Raw genomic sequence first — 20,927 nt, 5'->3', positions numbered from 1 at the left:
CATACCCAGATTCGATCACCAAAAGAAAAAGCAGAATGAGCAATTCACCATTGATGAGGGGACATAATGTGATTAAACAAGGAAAATGATGCTTGGTACACAAGGACAAGGATGCCCAAACACCCATCTAATGAAAACACTAGAAAATGCTAACCTTGCGCATTCGGACAACCTCTTCCTCTCCATCAGGTTTTTGCTGTTTAAGTGTTGAAAAAAATGGATGAAGTTTAGTAACCCCTGTCTGTGTAATTTTAAATATTTTATTTAAAAAACACCATACATTTGAACTGTTTTCATTTTATGGAGACAAACCTGTGATTCTTCATTTGCTGTGGTTGGAATTGGTGTGATTTCAGTTTGCTGTGTGATGACCTGCTGTGTTGTCATTGGAAATAAATGATTGCAGATTTAAGATAAATAATAATCTCAAGTATACAATTTTACAGAATAATTTGCAAAGATCTTTCAAAACCAGGCTGAGAAATGCCATTTTACATTTCCAAACATTATACTTCTTCAGCATTATCTTGTTAAAGGGTTAATAGACTTGCACTCCATTTTCACTTTTTAAAAATTATTTTTGAACGTCAGTCTTTAATGTGAAAGAGAAGCTGAAATCTTCTGTAATCCAAGGTGCAATGTGGACTTTCTTTGTAAAACCTGATGTACGTGACTGCAGTAAATATCAATAAACCTAACCATATTCCATTTGTAGATACAAAAAAGTTTTTTTTATGAGTTCGTATCCCCCTATACTGGACATCACTACAGCAAGAAGTTGGCACTGATTCTAGTTTAAGTATTTTAATGATTCTAGGTTAAGTATTTTAATGACTGATGAAAAAAAAATTGAACAGAAACAGTGTGAACGTTTTTTTTAAATACCTTCCAGTACATCATCATCAGCTGTTGCTCTGTTCCCCTTGCAGTACAATACTTAAAATGAAAACACTCCATTCTTCAGTCCTGCCTTCTGTAATAATTTCAAATTTCATCTCGCAGCATCTATGTTACTGAGATGTTTGATTTTAAAATTGGCAGTAAGAGCCTGGATTGAAGTCAAGATGGAAAGCTGCCATTTATATCTCAAAGTACTCCAGGATAGTACTGCAGGAGTAAAATGGGTCAACAGCAACATGTAATATTACCAATATGTAATGCAACTGCTCTGGAATAATACTGTCGTCACTGGCCAATCGTCTTTGGCGAAACTGCTCTGCCAAGATGATTACCTGAGGGAGGATTATCTGACCCCCCAAATAAATTTGCTCCCCTCTTCCTTCACTAGGCTCTAAGAGGGGTATAAATTAATTGTACTTTTATATAATAGTCATAATTTCAGTAAAGGCTCATTTTAAAATTAGATAACAAATGACTAGGACTGCAACTGAATATCAAGTATATTAAGCTAAAGATCTATTGACTAATCTTCTCATGCATTTAAAATATGTTAAACCAAATAGAAGGTTCAGCTCAAAGAATATACCTTAACCTCCTCGACTGGTTCTGATCTTTTTTTGTCAACTAAGCGCTCTTCTTGTTTTACCTCCACCTTCACTTCCTCTTTAGCTGCTTTTGATTCAGTCACTCTTGTTGTCTCGACTGTGGGTGGGCTGCTGGCTTCCACTGAATGACTTTGAGATATGGTTGGTGCAGAGGTAGTAACTGCCCTTGGGCTTCTGTCTGGAGTCCCAGCTACTGCAGCTGTAATGAAACGCATCAGGCTCACTCACCGATATTATACAAACAATCGTTTAATACAAATTTAGTATTTATCTCTACCTTAAATACAGGAAATTGCAAAAATAGCCAATAAAAGTGCAAGGGATTCTGAGTAAGCAATTTATATCTTCAGGAATGTGAATGCCAGGTGGGCATAAACAAGTTATTTTATGTACAAAATCTGCTGCTAAAGACTTTCTGCACACAAGTTTTATAGCAATCAATTCTTAAAAGTTGCTGACAAGCTTTCATTTTGCTATTAGTGAACATGCCAAATTATGAATTTTATCAAAAATGATCTAAAAGAGGGGTGAAAGTGTCACTAAGCTTGAAGTAGTGCAAGCCAGAATTAAAACACAGCTTCAGTCCCTGAGTAAAATACTAGCCCACTAGTCACATCCTGTCATCTGAAAGTGAGCTATTTATCGCTACTCTGTTTTGTGTTGACTAATCCTCAATCTATGGAAATATATTACCCCCAATCCTAAGAACCCTAATATTCTGCAACAGCCTCTCATGCGTCACCTGATCAAATATTTTCTGAAAATCTCAAAATGGCATAGCAGGATACAAAGTAAAAGATGCTTTTCGTTGGTTGCCTTAATGTACAACCTGCTTTTCATCTGCAAAAAAATATATCCTTCAAAAGCAAGTCTTATATCCTGGGAAAGATGATATTTATCACAGAGTGTTATACTAATGTTTCAAAATAATGGGCACCATTTGCTGACTGGCTATGAAATCTTCAAAAGTGGATATTATTCTCACCCTTGTATGAATCCAATTTTGGGGTTGTGTCTATCATAGGCGTCTGTGGATCACTACGATTGAAACTTTGCAGAACAAATTATCATCTGCACTTCATTAACATTTAAAATAAACTATTCAACTATCAAGATCTATGTTCAAGAAATATAAATAAAATTTGAGACCATCCACCACTAGACAATGCAGGAACATGTCAGCACCATCCAGTAATACTGAACCAGACAACATAAAAGTTCTAGGATAATCGATTATAACCTTGCCCAACAAGCACTGCACCAGTTGATGTGAATGGATAGCCTGAACATTTAAATTTGTTTAGAATAAACTTCAATTAGGAGTGAAGAGGGAGGAAAGAATAAAAAAGAAAGCTACAACTAGCTATAACACTAGCAAATTTTAATTTTGAACATTGCACAAACACATTTAGCATTGCTGTTTAGCTTTTATAAGCTTTATGAAATGCGGAATTAATCCAAAACAACTCATTAGAAAACCATATTTGAATCTCAAGCATTGCTCTGTGACCCTACCAACATTTCTCTTCACCGAATAATGAGTACAACATACATTCAAAAATGGCTGCGTATGTGACGTTTCTTGTGCCTACACTGACCGCCACCAAATTTTGAAGATATTAATTGTCTGAAGGTCTTTAAGATATGAAAGCAGATTATATAAATAAAAGTACAATTATTTACAGCAAATTAAGATCAACCATAAAGATACAGATTAATTTAGAGGTTCTGTTTTATTTTCTTAACCACCTATTCCTATATTTTTATAATAATATAATATCATAAGCATAAGAACATAAGAAATAGATACAGGAGTAGGCCAGTTTGCCCCTCAAGCCTGCTCCATCATTCAATAAGATCATGGCTGATCTGATCCTGGTCTCAACTGAACTTTCCTGCCTGCCCCCCATAACGTTTGACTCCCTTGCACATCAATAAACTAACTCTTTGAATGTATTAAATGACCCAGCCTCTACTGCTCTATGTAGAGAATTCCAATTAACAACCCTGTGAGAAAAAAAAATCCTCATCTCCATTTTAAACGGAAGACCTCTTATTGTGAAACTGTGCCCCCCACGAGGAGAAACATCCTCACAAGAATCTACCCCGTCAAGCCCACCTCAGGATCTTATCTGTTTCAATAAGGTCACCGCACTCTTTTAAATTCCAATGAGTATAGGCCCAACCTGCTCAACCATTCCTTATAAACCACTCCTTCTTCCCAGGAATGAAACTAGTGAACCTTCTCTGAACTACCTCCAAGGCAAAAATATCCTTTGATAAATAAGGAAACCAAAACTGTAGACAGTGCTTTAGGTATGGTTTCACCAAGGCCCTGTGCAGCCACATTGGAGAAAGCCTGATTAAATAGAACCGACAAAAAAAAGGCAACGAATTGTGATAAAATTGCAATTATATGGTTATGAATGTGAAAATTTTGCATTTAGAAACAGTTGTCTTGTCGAGTTTTCATAAAAGTACACTGAACTTAAACCACTTCAGTGTTCTCTGGCTAGTTTCCATGGCTTATAAGATGCTTGCTGAACAACTCAATCAACTGCAAATTTTTGGTTATGGAGATTTAAAAAAAATTAGGTTCTCTCTCTCTACTAAAAATATTTGCTATACTATGGGCAGAATTCTGCCCTTGGCGGGTGGGTGAGCGGGAAGCCGACTGCCACCCGTGATTGGGTTCGGAAGGCGGGCCTCCAGCGTGAAAGGCGGCTGGGGAAGGTCTGAGAAGGGGCGGGCAAGGCCGGGACATGATGTCCACCAGGTCCAATGGCAAACCAGCGGCTAATTCGGAAGCGACCCAGGCAGCCCCTGGAAGTATGCCACAGAAGAGCATCTCCTGTAATCTCGCTATAGATTCCAGTGCGGTTAGACACAGCAAGCGGGAGGGCAGATTGGCGGGGCAGTCGGCACCGTGTTTCTGCGACAAGCACCTCGCAGCCCTCCTGAAGGAGGTGGCTGCTAGTAGGGACACCCTTGTCCCCGGAGATGGGAGGAGGAGGTGGCCACTGCATCTCACCTGGAAGGCCTGGTAGGAGGTCTTACCCTGGGCGAGCAGCAAGGCGCACAAGGGTGCAGTGCTGGAAGTACTTCAATCTTCTGCTGCGATTGGGAAGGATTAGTACCATGTTGGCATGGGTCAGTGTGGAGAGCAGTTAAGGGCTGGCCATTCCCCCCTGCCATGGACCTCAGGGGTGTTAAGAGTGTGAGTTGCAACCGTCAATGACTCCGGAGTTGGCCAAGGGTGAGAGCTCTGGCTGCTTGGACTGAGTGCCTTGTGGCTCAAGGGCCACAAATTGGATGTGCCCTGCGAGGTGTTTCTTAGGTGGGATTGGCCAGGCTGCAATGGCGCTGCAGGTACAGAGTGGTCTAATCAATGTTCCTCTATCCTTTCAGGAGAAGGCATCCGATTACAATATTGAGAGGTCGCGGAATGGTAGGGGACCCCACACCTCCTCATCCTCACCCGCTATGAGCAGGAGGCCCTGGAGCTCAAGAGGCAGCGTCCACCTCGCTCAACCGGCCGCGGTGAGGCTGGGTGTCAGATGAAGTTAAGAGTACAGTGCACAGAGCTGAAGAATGTCAGATATAGCAACCGTTCTCATGCAGTCTCTATATTGATGTGAACCACAAACCTGGAGTCCCCATTGATAATCGAAAGATGCGGGCACCATGAAGCAGATCTCCACTGTCTCACCAGGGTATCTGGCATGCACAGTGACAATGTCATGACTTAAACTAATGACATGTCCTTCTTTCCCCTTTTAGGTCCACCAGCAGGCATTCACACTGAGGACCCTGAAGAGCCACCATGCTCCCCATGCACCTGAGTCACACCTGTTCTGTCAAGCAGGCACCAGCGCAGATACCAGCACCTCGGTGGGCATAAGATTGCCGTCTAGTATCTTGGTGCACATTGATGAGGGCACTTCATGCTTGCTTGAGGTGCAGGCGGAGGCAAAGAGTGCCCAAGGCGCCAGCATACGGAGGGCGGCTGGAGACCAGGACAATGCTCAGTCGATGGCTGATGATGGGTCTCTGGAGTCATCCATTAGGCAGCAGATGCTAGAAATCCAGTGGGTATGCGGGAGGATCTGGCAGAGATACGTGAGGGAATGCGTGCCATGGTCTTCATTTGGTAGGAGTCCCTGTGGAGCATGAGCACTGCGTTGACCGTCATGGCCGAGCGCACTGCTTCCTCCATGGAGAAAGTAGCAACTCTCGTGGAGTGGCTACTCCAGACACAGAATCAGGGGTCCCTGGGGATGCATTCAGACCTGCAAGCCCTCACACAGGCAATGACCTCAGCTGGTCAGTGTCAGTGTGGGAGATGGATTGGGCATCCAGTATCCCAGCTAGGTGCCCATCCATCAATGATGAGCAGGGAGGTCCAAAGCAACCTTGCGTTGGTGCACGAGCTGCCTGTCGACTGTGGGGGCTCCTCAGGGCGCTCTGGATGACGGCAGCAGCTCTTCCGCCCCTCTGCCAGTGACTGTGTAATTTGATTAGGCTGTGGCGACTGGAGAGATGCCAGCTGAGGCACTGGCCGCTCCCTCCCAGGCGGGGCCATCACAGGCTCCATGGGCCAAAGGACGACCGCCAAGGTCATCAAGGCCAACAAGACAGCAGAGTCAGTGGGCTGTCTCCAATGCTGGTGCCAGTGAGGGGGGAGCACCTAGACGTAAATGTAAAGCACCTTAAGCACTTATTACGGGCGATATTTTGTTCCCCCATTTTGCTTTAACTTTCTTAATGGTGTGATAAGCAACACCGGTTATGTTTAGTTCAGCAATGTGTCACATGCAAAATTAAACGAGATGTTATTTTGTGCCACTGGCCTCTGTATGCTTCATTTGTTCTGTAAATGCAGGATAGGCCATGATGTAATGATGAACGTGTGTCTCCTGAAACTTTATTGCACAGGCACAGAGTGTATGTTGGTGGCCAAGAAAATTGTTCTCTCTGGGATCGAGTATGGAGCCTGCAGCCCTGGCATGTGGTGGCAGTTCTTATTTGGTAGGCTAGCTGAAGGAGCATTGGATCAAAGAATCCCGGCTGTCCCTGCCTCCCTGGAGGTTAACCGGGTAAACATCCATGCCTCAGCGTTCTCCTCACTGTGCTCATCCACTGACTCACTAATGTTGCCTGTGCAGCTGTGTCTACATCTTGTTCCTCCACTGGCTCCCCCTTTGCCAGTGCCAGACTGTGGAGAGCGCAACATGCAACCACTATCATTGACATCCGCTCTGGGCGCCCTCTGAACGGTTCAGGCATCGAAAGCATAACTTCAGAAGACCAATGGTTCTCTCTATCACTGCACTTGGAGGCATGGCTCCTGTTCTACCGCTGCTCGGCCTCTGTCCTTGGGTGGCAGAGAGGCATCATGAGCCTCCATTTCAGGGATAGCCCTGGTCACCCAGCAGCCATCCATCCAGTCGGGCTGGAGCACTAAAGAGCCTAGGCACCTGGGAGTCTCAGGATGTAAGCGTCATGGGAGCTGCGAGGGTACCTTGCACAGACTTGCTGAATCTGCATCTTGTGATCACACACTATCTGCACGTTCATGGAGTGGAAGCCCTTCCTGTTGACGAAGGCACCTGGCTCACCCACTGGTGCCTTGATAGTTATATCTGTGCAGTCGATTGCACCCTGGACATGGGGGAACCTAGCAATCACTGCAAAGCCTCTGGCTCGCTCTGCCTGGCTGGTCTCGTCTGTGCAGAAATGAATGGAAGTCAATGTACACCTGAACAGAGCATCTGTCACCAGCTTGATGCAACTGTGGACAGCTGATTGGGAGACTCCACACAGATCCCCCACAGAGCCCTGGAAAGAGCTGAGGGCATAGAATTGAACGCCACTGTGATCTTCAGAGCCACTGGCATGGGGTGTCTACCCACACAGTCGGAGCTAATCTCAGGCCCGATCCTCTGACAAACGGAGGTCACTATCTCCCTCGAGAGATGGGGTTTCCTTCGGCATTGTACCTCGGACATATTGAGGTAATTGCATCGCTGCCTGTAAACTCTGGCAACAGGATAATGATGTCTCCTGTGGCCCCTTCTGCCTTGGACTTCCTGCTGGCCCTGTGTCCCTAGTGCCTGCACCTCTCCTCCCACAGGTCATTCCCCTGGAATGCTGCATTGGGACACCTGGCCTCCTCTCCCTTCTGCCCCCTCTCTTCCTACTCAGAGGAGGTGCCTCCAGCAGAGGCCACAATCCCCATTACAGGGGTTACGGAAGGCCTGTCTGATACCGGGAAGGGCCCACATAGTCAGAATCCTCCAGGGGCCTGGAAAGTAACGAGTCCTGAAATGAAGGCTAGAAATGATGAGAATACAGTTCTGAAGCGAGGTGAAGCTGTCCAGCTCACGTAAGCAAGCAGCAGCAGACAATCTCCAAAACTCCTCACTACTCACATTGACAATGCTGCTGACCCTTCTCATCCCACCCGTGGATGAGCTTTTGCAAATTGTGGCTCGTCCACCTGCTTGTGCGACGGCCGAGAAATCACACGCGGGTACGTAAATTCAGAGACAGTTGGCGTGCCCAGGGCCTTAACTGGACTTTTAGTTAACGGTGGGCGTGCCTCCATCTCCCTTGCACGCCAGCTGAGCGAGATATCACGAGAGTGCGTGTCAGCGTCGGGAAACTTGGCCGATGTCAACGTGTGTTATCTCACGCTCGAGCAGGTCGGGCACACGTCCACCCGCCAGGTGGAAAAAAAAAATCAGCCCCGTATTTTCAAATGTGATTTTCTAATGTGTGAATACCAAACTTGGATCAAAATTCCTTTTACTATTTTAGAAACCAAGAACACCATTAACAAAGAATGATTAAATTAGCACCGCTACAGTAATGAACTACGGGCGTGACAACTCAAATGGCTGTCTAAAATAAAGTAAGTTCCCATTCTTTTAACTGAAGCAGGAACCTAGGTTAACACCGTACAAATATCACATCGGTTGGGGTTCTGCGGTTCTCAGGATTTTTAAGTCAATGCACTAAAATATGACAGGCAGCTTTCTTTTCAAATCCTAGGGCAGGATTTTTAGCTCGGTGGGTGGGCGTGCACCTGACCTGATCCGGCGTGAAATCGAGCGAGACGACGTCGGGCAAGTGTCCTGACATCATCCCGCGCTCGCGCCATATTTTGTTTGGTGGGCGCATGCGAAAGTCAGAAGCGCGACTGCCAACAATTAAGAGGCCAATTGAGGTCATTAGCAGCGCAATTCTCTTTAGTTTTACGTTGCTCATCAAACCTTACGGTTGACAGATGGGCGAATCGGTCAGACGGACTTTGCATTTCTCGTGAAGCCTCATTCAAGGGCAGAATGAGGTTTCCGTTATTAAATGAAAGAAAAATAGAAATCTATGGACAGCGTTTTTATCACGTATCTGTTCAAGTGACTGATTGCAATGCTTGGACAATTTTTTTTTACCTGATTTTAAAAACTTTATTTAATGCTTTTCAGGTCTTCAGTTCCCTGAGGCAGTTCTTTGCCTTCAGGGAGCTTTCTGTCAGCGCTCACACTGACGTCAGCGCCTGCCTTCCTGCCGGCAGTGCTGAGTTTCTCTGCGCGCGCTCACTTCACACTGGCTGGCCAGGGGCTGATCACGGTCGGTGGTCTGTTCCCCGGCCGATTCCGCACCTGCTGATCTCACGCGCCCGCCGATCTAAAAATTCTGCCCTTAGTATTTTAAATCCGAGTGCCCTCATGTCATCATTTTGTTTTGCTGTCAAAGGCTTTGCTTAATTATCTAAAACAAATGCTAAAGTAATTATAAATCTGTGAGGTCACTTCCTTTTGAAAAGCCAGTCTCAGAAAGCACAGGTTTTCATTTGCTTAGCTGTTAGTCGGCATAGTTTAAAATAATTACACTAGAGTACACAAAACATTCCTAACACCAACTAGGTGCAAGAGTTATAGAATCTGTATTAGTTGTAAAGCCCAGTCAGATTTGGCTCCAGGTGAGCTCTTTAATCTTAAATCATGCTTTGCAAATTAAACACAGGATGAACATAAGTATTTCAAGTGGTCAGTGCAAAAATTTGAAGGGAGCTTGCAAAAAGGAAAGTGTAGAGACAGGAGCACCGCAGAGCTTTAAGCCAACAAACTGGTACCTGGCTGCTCTCTGGGTGCTTCAATGCGTCTGGGCTCAAGATCCTCGTCCACTGGTAATTCAACAGAAGTTTTTGGAAACTTACGTTTAGCTGGAGAGAATGTGCACACATTAACAAATTTTGTTTATGTACTTGTGGTGAGCACAATTCCAAAATTTCTGGTTTAGGTAATTTGAAATCTATTAAATTTTTTATCTTATTAAATGTTTATTGAGAGAAAATACAGAAAGTAGCTTGCTTTAAACTCTGAATTTGCACATTGGAGGAGTTGTAAAATTCCTTTGGGAATATTAAGAGTTAAGTGGTGCATCAATTTTGGTGTTCTGAAGATCAAATCGTGTTTTGCTACTAAAAGGAGATGAAATATGATTTCTAACTTTACTTTCTTCATGCCAATCAGTTCTGTCAAAAAAAAATTAAATCAGTTATGGGTTGTCTCATTATGATGAATACCTAATGTAACAGTGATACCGGAAAATTGTACACTTGGCCCCAAATCATTACATTTCTAAGTGTTACAATGTGCAATAATTACTAAATATTGCATCAAGAAGGGCTACGGTGACTCATAAAATCCAAACTCATTTAAAAATGTTTAAAAAGTTTACTTCAGTTCAACTCAATTTTTCAAGACTAAACTTAACTTTGTACTTTGTTCAAGAGCAAATACAACTTTCCCCTTCTTAGTCAATCTTTTATTTTGTATGTAGTTACAGTTTTGTTCAAAGCATTTCAATAAAAACACATCTATACTGGTATTATAAATTGAATCAGTGCTTATAGGTTAAAGCCTGGCAGAATAAACAAAAAGTTAAATATTTATTTAGTAAGCAACAACGTATTTATTTAGCTATAAACTGCTATCAACGTGGGTGAAAATGGTTATGAAGTTTTTGCTGAAAGGTAGGTGCAGCATTTTAAGTGAAGCACAAAACAAGTCAGTAAATAGAAAGTTATTTCAACTGTCTCCTGAAAATTAAGAATGAATTCCACATCTAAAGTTTCTAAGTGAATAGCAATTTGTTTTTAAAAAGTTTAAACCCTGGCAAAGTTAATTCACACTAAATGCTGAAATCAAATCACTTTGTTCAACTGATCGTTTGCATAATCTATAATACTTTGTGTGCAACGAAAATACTGGACGCGTGGTCAGTGACCTATTATCACTTCAACCTGGGTTGCAATATATGAATACGGTCAACATCAGCACATGAACTTTCTTCAGAGGAAGTGTAAACTTCAAGACTTCTTTTTGTCAATTCTCCAATTCCTTTTCTAAGTCCACTTTTTAATGAGCGCTATATCAATTACTTGATTATATGAAATGCTCTTTGTAGCTTTAAAAGTACTCAGTGCTTGAAAAAGCAAATGCTTGCAAGTTTTACTGCTAGGAAGAGTGAAGATCAAATATGATTTATACTATTCATATCCACTATAAGATCCTGCAAGGATTGCCTACTTTTATCATACAAGAGGGAAGGGTAAGATCATTAAATCAGAAACAAGAACTTTCAAACTTAAGATAAAAAAAACTTTTTTTTGCGGACTTTTACACTATAAAGCTCTTGACTTTCTCCTCCCTAAGTTTTAATAAATTTCAATATTCCAGATCATTAGTGCTTTAAATGGATTATTGTATATGTAGTTGAAAAAGTGAGATGACCACCTTCATCTAATGCATATCCCAGTGAACCTGAAGTCACGCTGCAAAAATGGATTGAACATCCAACCAGTTTTTTTTAAAGCTATGTAAGTTAAGCTTAAAAAGTCTATCTATTTACTCTAACTGTCATCAGCAGATTCAATGCACAAAAGACTGCACAGAATATCAATAAGTCATCCTACACTTACAACTAAATTACATTATCCTGTAGTTCTAACGGTATAATGCAGGATTTGCAATCTCAGGCAATTTTACCTCCATCAAGGCTTCTGGATGCCCGTTTGCTTGCAGTACGTTCAAAACGTGGTGCAGGTCTGTCAATCAGAGCACTTGCTTCCCTGGTCTGAACCTGTGTTCGACCACTATAACGGAATTTGGAACCTAGGGACAAGAATTTGCTTTTTGCAGTCGATTCTGGTGTCATTAGCCTATCAAGGGAAAGTAAATTTCAAGTTAAATATCCTAAACAAAGCTTCCAAAAATACTCTTCCAACTGATGTGCAAATATTACCGATCTATTTGTCTCCTAATCTCTCACATTTTCTTTTGAAAATGGTGGCTCTTACTGGTATATGGTTCCTGCAACCTGACGGGACCTCACCAGTTGTCATTTTGCGTTGAAAGGGAAGACAGTAAATGGTGGCAGGTTAGTTGGCCTTGGAGAGTATCAAGTCTAATCCCGATCCTGTACTCACATGACCTCCACCTATGCAAGTTTTTTAGCAGGTGACTGATAACAAATCAAGAGCATGAAGAGTGACTAATATTCCTCATCCCTGTCCACAGTGTTAGGGCAAAATGCACCTCAATAGCTGATGGCCAGTGAGGTCAGCTAATGCAGCATAACCTAAGAATCAAAACTGTGGTCTTTTGGTCCGTATGACATAGTAATGTACTGAGTTGTGCTTTTACTAAATGATCTAGGAATTCTAGTAAGATTTTTATTTATATAAAGTGAAAATAGCTTAAAAGGTAAGATAAAAAGGGTGGGAGTAAACTCCAGACCATAAATAGTTTTAACAGAAATACAAATACTTAAGGTTCAGAGAGAGATTGTTAAAAAATAACAAAACTGCTAATAATAAATGCAGCGGTAGTGATGAAAAACAAAAGGTGTGATAAGTTTAAAAGTGTCAGAAAAACAGCCTTAGGGCAAAAGGTTTTTGACCAAACAAGAGTTTTATACACAAATGAACATAAGAAACAAAACAAGTGAATTAGTTGCACAAATACAGCTTAAAGGGTGGTACAATAGCCCTCACTGAGATAAACTGGTTATTAGGAGATTAATATTACAGGTTATAAACATCATTACAAAGAACAGGGAAACTGGAAAGGGAAGTAGTGTAGCAATATTAAAAATAAACTCAATAATATTCCTTCTTTCCAATGCTATAATAAAGAGTGGGTTGGCAGCTAAACACTGGGCAGCGTTTTCCTGTCGGGGGAGGGGGAGGGCGGGGCCCGGCCCTCCCACCGATGTGTAAAATGATGCGTGGTGACTTCGGGCGGGTGTCCTGACGTTACAGCATGTCATTCTCATCCTCAGTTCGGCAGGCGCACAGTGGAGTCGGCTGCGTGCCCGCCGAACTGTCAAAGGCCAATTAAGGCCTGTTAAAAACTAATTAAAGTACTTAACTGAGCTGCCCGTCCAACCTTAAAGCTGGTGGGTAGGCGAAGAGCCCAGGCGGCCTTCGCATTTTTCATGAAGCCTCATCCACGGGCGGGATGAGGTTTCATGAAGCATTTATCAATTGAATAAAAATTTTTTGAAAAAATTCATTGACATGTCCCAGCTCATGTGACACTCTCACATGAGGGGACAAGTCTTTTTTTCTCCTTTATTTAAATTTTAAAACTTTCAGCTGATCTCCCTGTGGCGTGGAGGTGCCTCAGGAAGATCTCTGCGCTGTTTCGTGTGCATGCCACTCAGGGAATCTCCCCCTGCCTGCACGGGGAGCACTCAGTGCTTCGGGGGGTGCGTCATGAGAGTGGGCCTCAATTGGCCCTCCCACATAAAATGGCGGCGATCAGGGGACACAATCAGGGACACCGATCGGGTTCGCTTCCGCCCACCCCTGTGCACACATACACACACACACACACACACACTCACACACCGCCCCCCCCACCCCACCTCCCCGCAATGGGGGAAATTTCTGCCCTCTGGGTAGATTCAAGGAATAGAAAATACGGTGTGCTCTCCAATGGCAGCTCACGAAGGCAAATGGAATAACAAGGGCTGTTTGTATATTATCCTTGCTGGGTTTTCACATAGCCAATTGCCCCCTTCCCACTGATAGATGCTCCTGGGTCAAAGTGTCGCTCCCTTTCTAGGTTTATGACATTCTTTCATCTCCTGCATTTTCTGGAGGTCCACATGTGAGCTGGCAATGAGAGAGCGAGAACCAAAATAGGTTCAAGAAGCCTATTCAGAATTAGCCAGCTTTCTGAGTTGTTGTGATTAGTTCTTGCTGGTCTGGAGTTACAAAACAGAGAAACAATAGGTGTTCTCCTAGGGAAAAAAAAACTTAAAAGGACAGAAGCACTGAAACTACCATTTTTGAAACAGAACATGACACGCAAAAAGTTCCTTAATTTTGTGTTGCATTTAGATAATTCAATGTTAGTACCGAGGTTAACAAAATTAAACCAAATTCTGAATCTTACAAGTGGTACAAGAGATATAACGTGGCAGTGATATCTCTCTTACTACCCCTTAAGGTGTATCTAAACACACATTGTTAGATTAGGTGTAATATTGCAAGAATTATTCTGGACCTTAGTGGGGCAGTTCCACAGCTTCTGTAGCCGAGTTGCTTATTCAGGGCTGAACTTATGAAGATTTGCAAAATGAGAATAATTCTGATATTTTAGACTTTAAATGTTTTTAACTTAATGGAATAGCAAATTTACTTTCTTCACAAGTTTCCTGATTTTCTTAGTATTATGTGCTGTACACATACCTGAAAAAGGTATGGTTTTCCACGCATACCTTCCACAACTTTTTGGCAGCTCGGTAATTGGGCAGTTTGAACCCAATGGTGCTTTCGCATTGATCCTGCAAAACGCACACATGACACATCAGCAATTCTTTGAACATCTGGTACACAGTTACGCATACTTTTCCAAAAATGTCATGAGATGCACACTTATTCAAAAATACTGCACATCGAAAGGTTTTAAATGTTTGCCCTTAAGTATTGAGAAAATTGCCCATCTTCTGCATTTTGATACATTTCTTACATTAGCAGAAATACTTGGCTTATATTTATTAATTTAATATGTTTAGAGGATTACGTTAATGAATTACATATGAATCACAAATAATTTGAAATATTCAGGAACAGCAGTAGAAAAATGTCTCATCGTCAGGCCTTTTGGAAGTAAGTTCATATGAAAGTATGCAATACCCGTTTAACAACAACCTATGTATAGCAGCAGGCTCTTCAGCCCTTGAGCCTGTTCCACTATTCAATGAAGTCTTTGCTGATCTGTATCTCAGCTCCGTTCACCTGCAATGGTTCCATACCCCTTAATATACTTGCCTAACAACATTCAATTAATCTCAGTTTTAATGTTTCAATTGACTTAAGCTCAACAGGTTTTTTGAACACGAGGATCACAGATTTCCAGTACCTTTTTTTTATTTGTTCATGGAATGAGTGGTGTTGGCAAGGCTAGGATTTACTGTCCATTCCTAAATGCCCTTCAGAAGGCGGTGGTGAGCCACCTTGTTAAACTGCTGCTGTCTGTATAGAGTAGATACTCCCATTGTGCTGTTAGGGAAGGAGTTCCAGGATGTTGACCCAGCAACAGTGAAGGAATGGCGATATAGTTCCAATTCAAGGCGGTGCGTGCCTTGAGGGGCGGTGATGCTCCCAGGCACCTGTTGTCATTGTCCTTCTAAATGGTTGAGGTTGCAGGGTTAGAAGGTGCTACCAAAGGAACCATGGTGAGGTGAAGTGCAACTTGTAGATGGTACACACTGCTGCCGTGTGTGCTTGCAGTGGAAGGAGTGAATGTTTAAAGTGGCAGATGGGCAGGTGTTTTTTCCTGGATGGTGTTGAGCTTCTCGGTTGTTGTTGGAACTGCACTCATTCAGGCAAGAGGAGAGTATTCCATCACATTCCTGACTTGTGCCCTGTGTATGGTGGCTAAGCTTTGGGGACTCAGGAGATAAGTTATTCTCTGTAGAATCCAGAGCCGTTGACCTGCTCTTGGGAATCAAGGAACTTATATAGCTGCCCCAGTTAAGTTTCTAGTCAATGCCAATGCCCATGATGTTTGATGGTAATGCTTTTGAATGTAAGGAAAGAAGTACTTCCTGACATCACCCCCAAATCATCTAGCTCTATTTTTAAGGTTATAGACTCCCATATTTGAGGAAATTAGGGAGAAACTATCAAATCTTTTATTCACCCCAGAAACACCTCAATTAGATGACCCATTAATCTTTTCTACTCAAGGGAAAAAAAGCCTAGTCTATGCAATCTGATCTCATAATTTAACCCAGAGCTTCTCAAATTAGAAATTGCACCGCACCCCCAGCCCCACCAAGATCAATATATTCTTCCTGCAGTGTAGCGACCAGAATTGAACCAGTGTCCCAGATTTGGTCTACCCACAGTTTTAAACAACTCTAGTACAACTTCCATCCCATGGTAATCCAGGCCCCTCGAGATGGAGGCCATCAACTCACTGGCCTTTTTATAGTTTTCCACTATCTTTTAGTGATTTCTCTGCTCCTCCACAGTTCCCAGCTTCTCGTCATTTAGTAAAATGCTCTAATCCATATTTTAAAGGCCCAAATTGGATGACCAAACATATCCAAGTTGAACTCCAGCTGCTACAGTTATGTCCACTCGCTCAATCCATTAATGTCACTTTCCAATTTTCACCTGCTGGAGGTTGAGGCACTTGTAGCGGTCTCTGAGGAAGATCACTATTCTGCCACTTGGAATACGTACTCATTATTCCTACTCTGTCTCCTACATGCTGAGCAAATCTCTACGGATGCCAAAAAGTTGTCTGCAATTGCACTTGGTCCCATTTCTGCTAACAGTGACTTGTGTAGAAAAGGCAGAACATACAGAGTTGGGAATAAAGCAGGTAGTTATTTAAACCATAGGGTCCATGTAACATCTAAGAATAGAGTGCAAATTAAAGAGTTTTGTCTCCAGATGCACTGCGTGCTGAGGCACTGAGCTAAATAAAACTGAAATTGCGGGAATTGTTTGGCAAGTTTGTGAAGAGAGAAACAGTTAACATTTCAGGGCTGTGACATAGATCGGAAATGTTAATTCTATTTCTCTGTCCCAACCTGTTCAGTATTTCTTGCATTTTCTGTTTCCATTTCAGATTTGCAGTATTTGGCATGTAGTTGTGGTACCGAGCCATATTACTGGAGATTTTATCTATTATAAGCAGATCTCAGCTAAGTTAGCAATTGGGCCAAAACAACTGGCCCCAAAATCCCGAAGCAGCATTGGTGGGATTGGAGATTGCAAAGAGAACAAAAATAAAATCATATGGCCAAAGCTTCCACTCTTATTTGCTATCCATCCACTCCTGCTGGAAGTGTGAAATGGACACCAACTAGGACAGCGTTAAGCTTGACTGTATATCATAGGTAAATAGCCCACAAGAAATCCATCCATCATGTAACAACAAGGATCATCTGAGAAAGGAAGTATTAAAAGGCAATCAGCACCCATTGAACTCTGCCAGAATAAAACACTGCTTTCATGAGGATTGAATAATGGGGAAAATAAAAAAAACATGAGCAATCTTTGAGACCCGGACAAGTGTAATTTATACTTTCTACCAGTAGACGGTGCCACACAGCTATTTTCAAAAGCCTTCAAAACTTGTATTCTGCTTTTGTTCTACCACCACCCAAGGATAGATGGTGCCACATATTCAGTCTCACACCACAAGATAGATTCCAAATATATAAACAATAGCATTCAGCTAGCAAAATGCAGAATTGGGAGATACAAAAGACATACATTGGGATAGAGATTTACTGAAAATAAACTCATCAAATGGGTGCACAACTCGAGTCTAAACATCATGACAAGATCACTAGAACAGATTATCTGGTCATATGCCTCATATCTGTGGGAGCTTGCTGTGTGGGGATTTTCTATTAATTTTCCCTACATTGAAACAGTGACTACAATTGAAAAGTGCTTAATTATCGAGTAAACACTTTGGGATACCCGGAGATGGAAAGCCTACTAATAATTGCAAATGTATATTTGAAAATAGAAATGAATTGTTTCGGTGCTTGTGTTACTTGCAATTAGCTTGATTCGATAAAAGCCTCAACTAGCAATAGATAGTTAAAAAGTTATGGACATTTCTTATTTGTTCATGTTACTGACTTTTCACTTTTCCCATTAAACAACGCTGGAACCTGCTTTTTTTTTTAAAAATTTGTTCATTGGATGTGGGCATCACTGGCTAGGCCAGCATTTATTGCCCAGTCCTAATTATCCTCGAGAAGATGGTGGCGAGCTGCCTTCATGAACCGCTGCAGTCCAAATGTTGTAGGAAGACCCACAGCGCTGTTAGGAAGAGTGTTCCAGGATTTTGACCGTGACAGTGAAGGAACAGCGATATACTTCCAAGTCAGGATGGTGAGTGGCTTGGAGCGGAATTTGCAGGTGGTGGTGTTCCCATGCATCTACTGCCCTTCTCCTTCTAGGTGGTAGGGGTTGCGGGTTTGGAAGGTGCTGTCGAAGGAGCCTTTGTGAGTTGCTGCAGCGCATGTTACAGATGGTACACATTGCTGCTGCTTTGCATCTTGTGGTGGAGGGAGTGAACGTTGAAGGTGAGGGATGGGGTGCCAATCAAGCCGCTGCTTTGTCCTGAGTGGTGTCAAGCTTCGTGTGTTTTTGGAGTTGCGTTCATCCAGGCAAGTGAAGAATATTCCATCACACTCCTGACGTGTCTTGTAGATGGTGGACAGGCTTTGGATAGTTAGGAGGTGAGTACTCACTGCAGAATTCCCAGCCTCTGACCTGCTCTTGTAAACCCAGTATTCATTTGGCTGGTCCAGTTCAGTTTGTGGTCAATGGTAACCCCTAGGATGTTGATAGAGAGGGATTCAGCAATGATAATGCCATTGAATGTTAAGGGGAGATGGTTAGCTTCTCTCTTGTTGGAGATGGTCATTGACTGGTACTTGTGTGGTGTGAATTTTACTTGTCACTTATCAGCCTGAATGTTGCTGCATATGGGCATGGACTCCTTCTGTATCTGAAGAGTTGCAAATGATGAACATTGTCCAATCATCTGAAAACATCTCCACTTATAATGAAAGGATGGTCATTGACAAAACAGCTGAAGAAAGTTGGGCCCAGGACACGACCCTGAGGAACTCCTGCAGTGATGTCCTGGAACTGAGATGCTTGATCTCCAATAACCACAGCCATCTTCCTTTGTGCTAGGTTATGACTCTAACCAGCGGAGAGTTTTCCCCCTTGATTTTGTATATTGTTATAGTTTCTATATTTGCATCCAGTATCCAACTTAATATTCAGAACGCCAAAGCCTTTGGTCAACTGTGTGAGGCTACATCAGAGTGTTTGGAGCCTTGATGTCAAATTCAATCCAGTGATGAGCTACCGACTACTAGTTTGCACCATCATTGAGGCCACCCATTTGCACCTCTAACACTGTTCAATTCCACCCCTGCCTCAGCTCATCTGCTGCTAAAACCCTCACCCGCACCTCTGTTACACCTAGACCTGATTATTCAAATACATTACTCACCAGCCTCCTACAGTCTACCTTCTATAAACTTGAGATCATCCAAAACTCTGCTGCCCATGTCCTAATTCCTGCTAGAACCTGTCCACCCGCCAACCTTGTGCTTGTTGACCTACAATGGCTGCTGGTTAAGCAATACCTCAAGATTAAAATTTTCAGCTTTGTTTTCAAATTCCTCCTTGGCTTTGCTCTTCACTCTCTCGAGGTCAAGAGGGTGGGGTGAGAGATTATCAGAATTATCCAGAACTCCGTTTTCTGTCTTTTCACTAACTGTTAACAAACCCTCACACTCAACCATACTCAGTCTCCATTTTTATTAGCGAGCATCTGACTTCTCAACACCGGTAGGTATTAGCTCACAGTGAAAAATGGAAAATCAGTGTAACATTTTGTTAATTTAACTACTTTACTGGATTATTAATCCAGAGTACGTGATTTCGAAACCCACTATCGCTTGCGAATTTGAATTCAATTTGCAAAACTTGAAAATAAAAAGCCAGCATCAATAAAAATAGCCAAGAAGCTATCAGGTTATTGTAAAAAAAAAATGAACTGGTTAACTATTATCGCTTAGAGAAGGAAATCTGTCTTCCTTACTTGCTCGGCCTAAGTGGAACTTCAGTCCCACGTGGACAATCTTAACTGCTCTCTGATGTGGCCTAGCAAGTCACTTAGCTGCGTCAAACTACTACCAGTAGTTCAAGAAGGGGGCCCACTACCATCTCCTCAGGGCAATGAGAGATGGGATTAAATGCTTGCCATGCTAGCAGTGACCACAAACAGAGTGGAATTTTGTACAATTAGAAAGAAACAATTTTCTGTTAAGATAATGCTGTTAATACGCATGCTAGTTTGAAACAACATTCAGGAAGCACTTGGTTTACACCTAATAAATATCTGGGCAAATGAGATATTCAAGCATTTTTTCATAAAAGCAAACATTTAAATTTAGAAGACATGGATAACTTCACTTCCCAAATTTCCTCCTGTTGAACTTCAGGACATACGTACCTCTCCTGGACGAATTTTAATGAAGAAGCTGCTGCGTTTGTATGAGATCTTGAGAACTTTAGGCCAGGCAAAGCGATTTATTCTGAGCCTGTCTTTGTATACAAGAAGGCCACCTGAACATACACCAAGCATGATGTCTACTCCTTCTAAGTCCTAAAAGCAAAGCAATTAAACATTAGTGGAAACCAGTGCAAGTCCAGTCGGAAGGAAGTCTCTAATTTATTTACCTTATTAAATACCTCCAAGGCACAACATTTGTGTTTCTTTGCTACTCAAAAGGTACAAAAACCACACTTTCACATTTAAGAAACTTGGCATTCTATTTTATGATGAACATGGTGTGAGAATGGATGTTCTTTTTTAAATATTTTGGGGAACATTGTGTTATTTTGTAAAGAAGGCTGTGTGTGTGTGTGTTTGTGTGTGTGTGTGTGTGAGATTTAATTAAGCTGGGTAAGAATTTAATAGGAGTCAGGCTGTCTGAGGGTTTGGAAACATGAAAAGAATAGAGAAGCTAAGTTCAGGTACAGGTAAATAGGTTAGATCTGACCTTTGCATTTTTAGAATAAGTTGAGAGTTTGTTCGAATATCAAAGGGGCGTCAGAGATTACAAGAAACATGTTTACATCTTGCAGGAGTCCATAGGTAAATAGTAGTGGGGATGTTATATTTTATTGACCCAAAAGCAAAGACAAAATGGAAACATAGAAGATCTTATATTTGGTAGGGTATGAGTTACAAAGAGCAGCATGAGAACAATGGGACTGTGATGAAAGGGGAAAACGGTATATTAGAGTTACCGTGGATAGCTGTTGAGCTAGAAGTAGTTGGA

The 20,927-nt window shown here is 42.2% G+C and overlaps 1 protein-coding gene across 17 annotated transcripts in view; it reads right to left on the bottom strand.

Moving 5' to 3' along the window:
- epb41a (erythrocyte membrane protein band 4.1a) overlaps positions 1-20,927 on the bottom strand; it is a 178,530-nt gene that overhangs the window by 32,761 nt on the left and 124,842 nt on the right. For 8 of the 17 annotated variants that reach the window (XM_041213303.1, XM_041213305.1, XM_041213288.1 and 5 more), the window contains 7 exons: positions 20,096-20,248; positions 14,272-14,366; positions 11,561-11,733; positions 9,643-9,732; positions 1,487-1,704; positions 313-375; positions 155-196 (listed from right to left, as the gene is read on the bottom strand). In XM_041213303.1, the coding sequence (XP_041069237.1) occupies positions 155-196; positions 313-375; positions 1,487-1,704; positions 9,643-9,732; positions 11,561-11,733; positions 14,272-14,366; positions 20,096-20,248 (834 nt within the window). The remainder of the gene's footprint in view (positions 1-154; positions 197-312; positions 376-1,486; positions 1,705-9,642; positions 9,733-11,560; positions 11,734-14,271; positions 14,367-20,095; positions 20,249-20,927) is intronic. The other 9 variants (XM_041213289.1, XM_041213295.1, XM_041213302.1 and 6 more) reach the window with 5 other exon arrangements.

This window comes from Carcharodon carcharias, chromosome 19 (assembly GCF_017639515.1).
Source record: "Carcharodon carcharias isolate sCarCar2 chromosome 19, sCarCar2.pri, whole genome shotgun sequence".
NCBI lineage: Eukaryota > Metazoa > Chordata > Chondrichthyes > Lamniformes > Lamnidae > Carcharodon > Carcharodon carcharias.
This window is presented reverse-complemented; position numbering and strand designations above follow the sequence as displayed.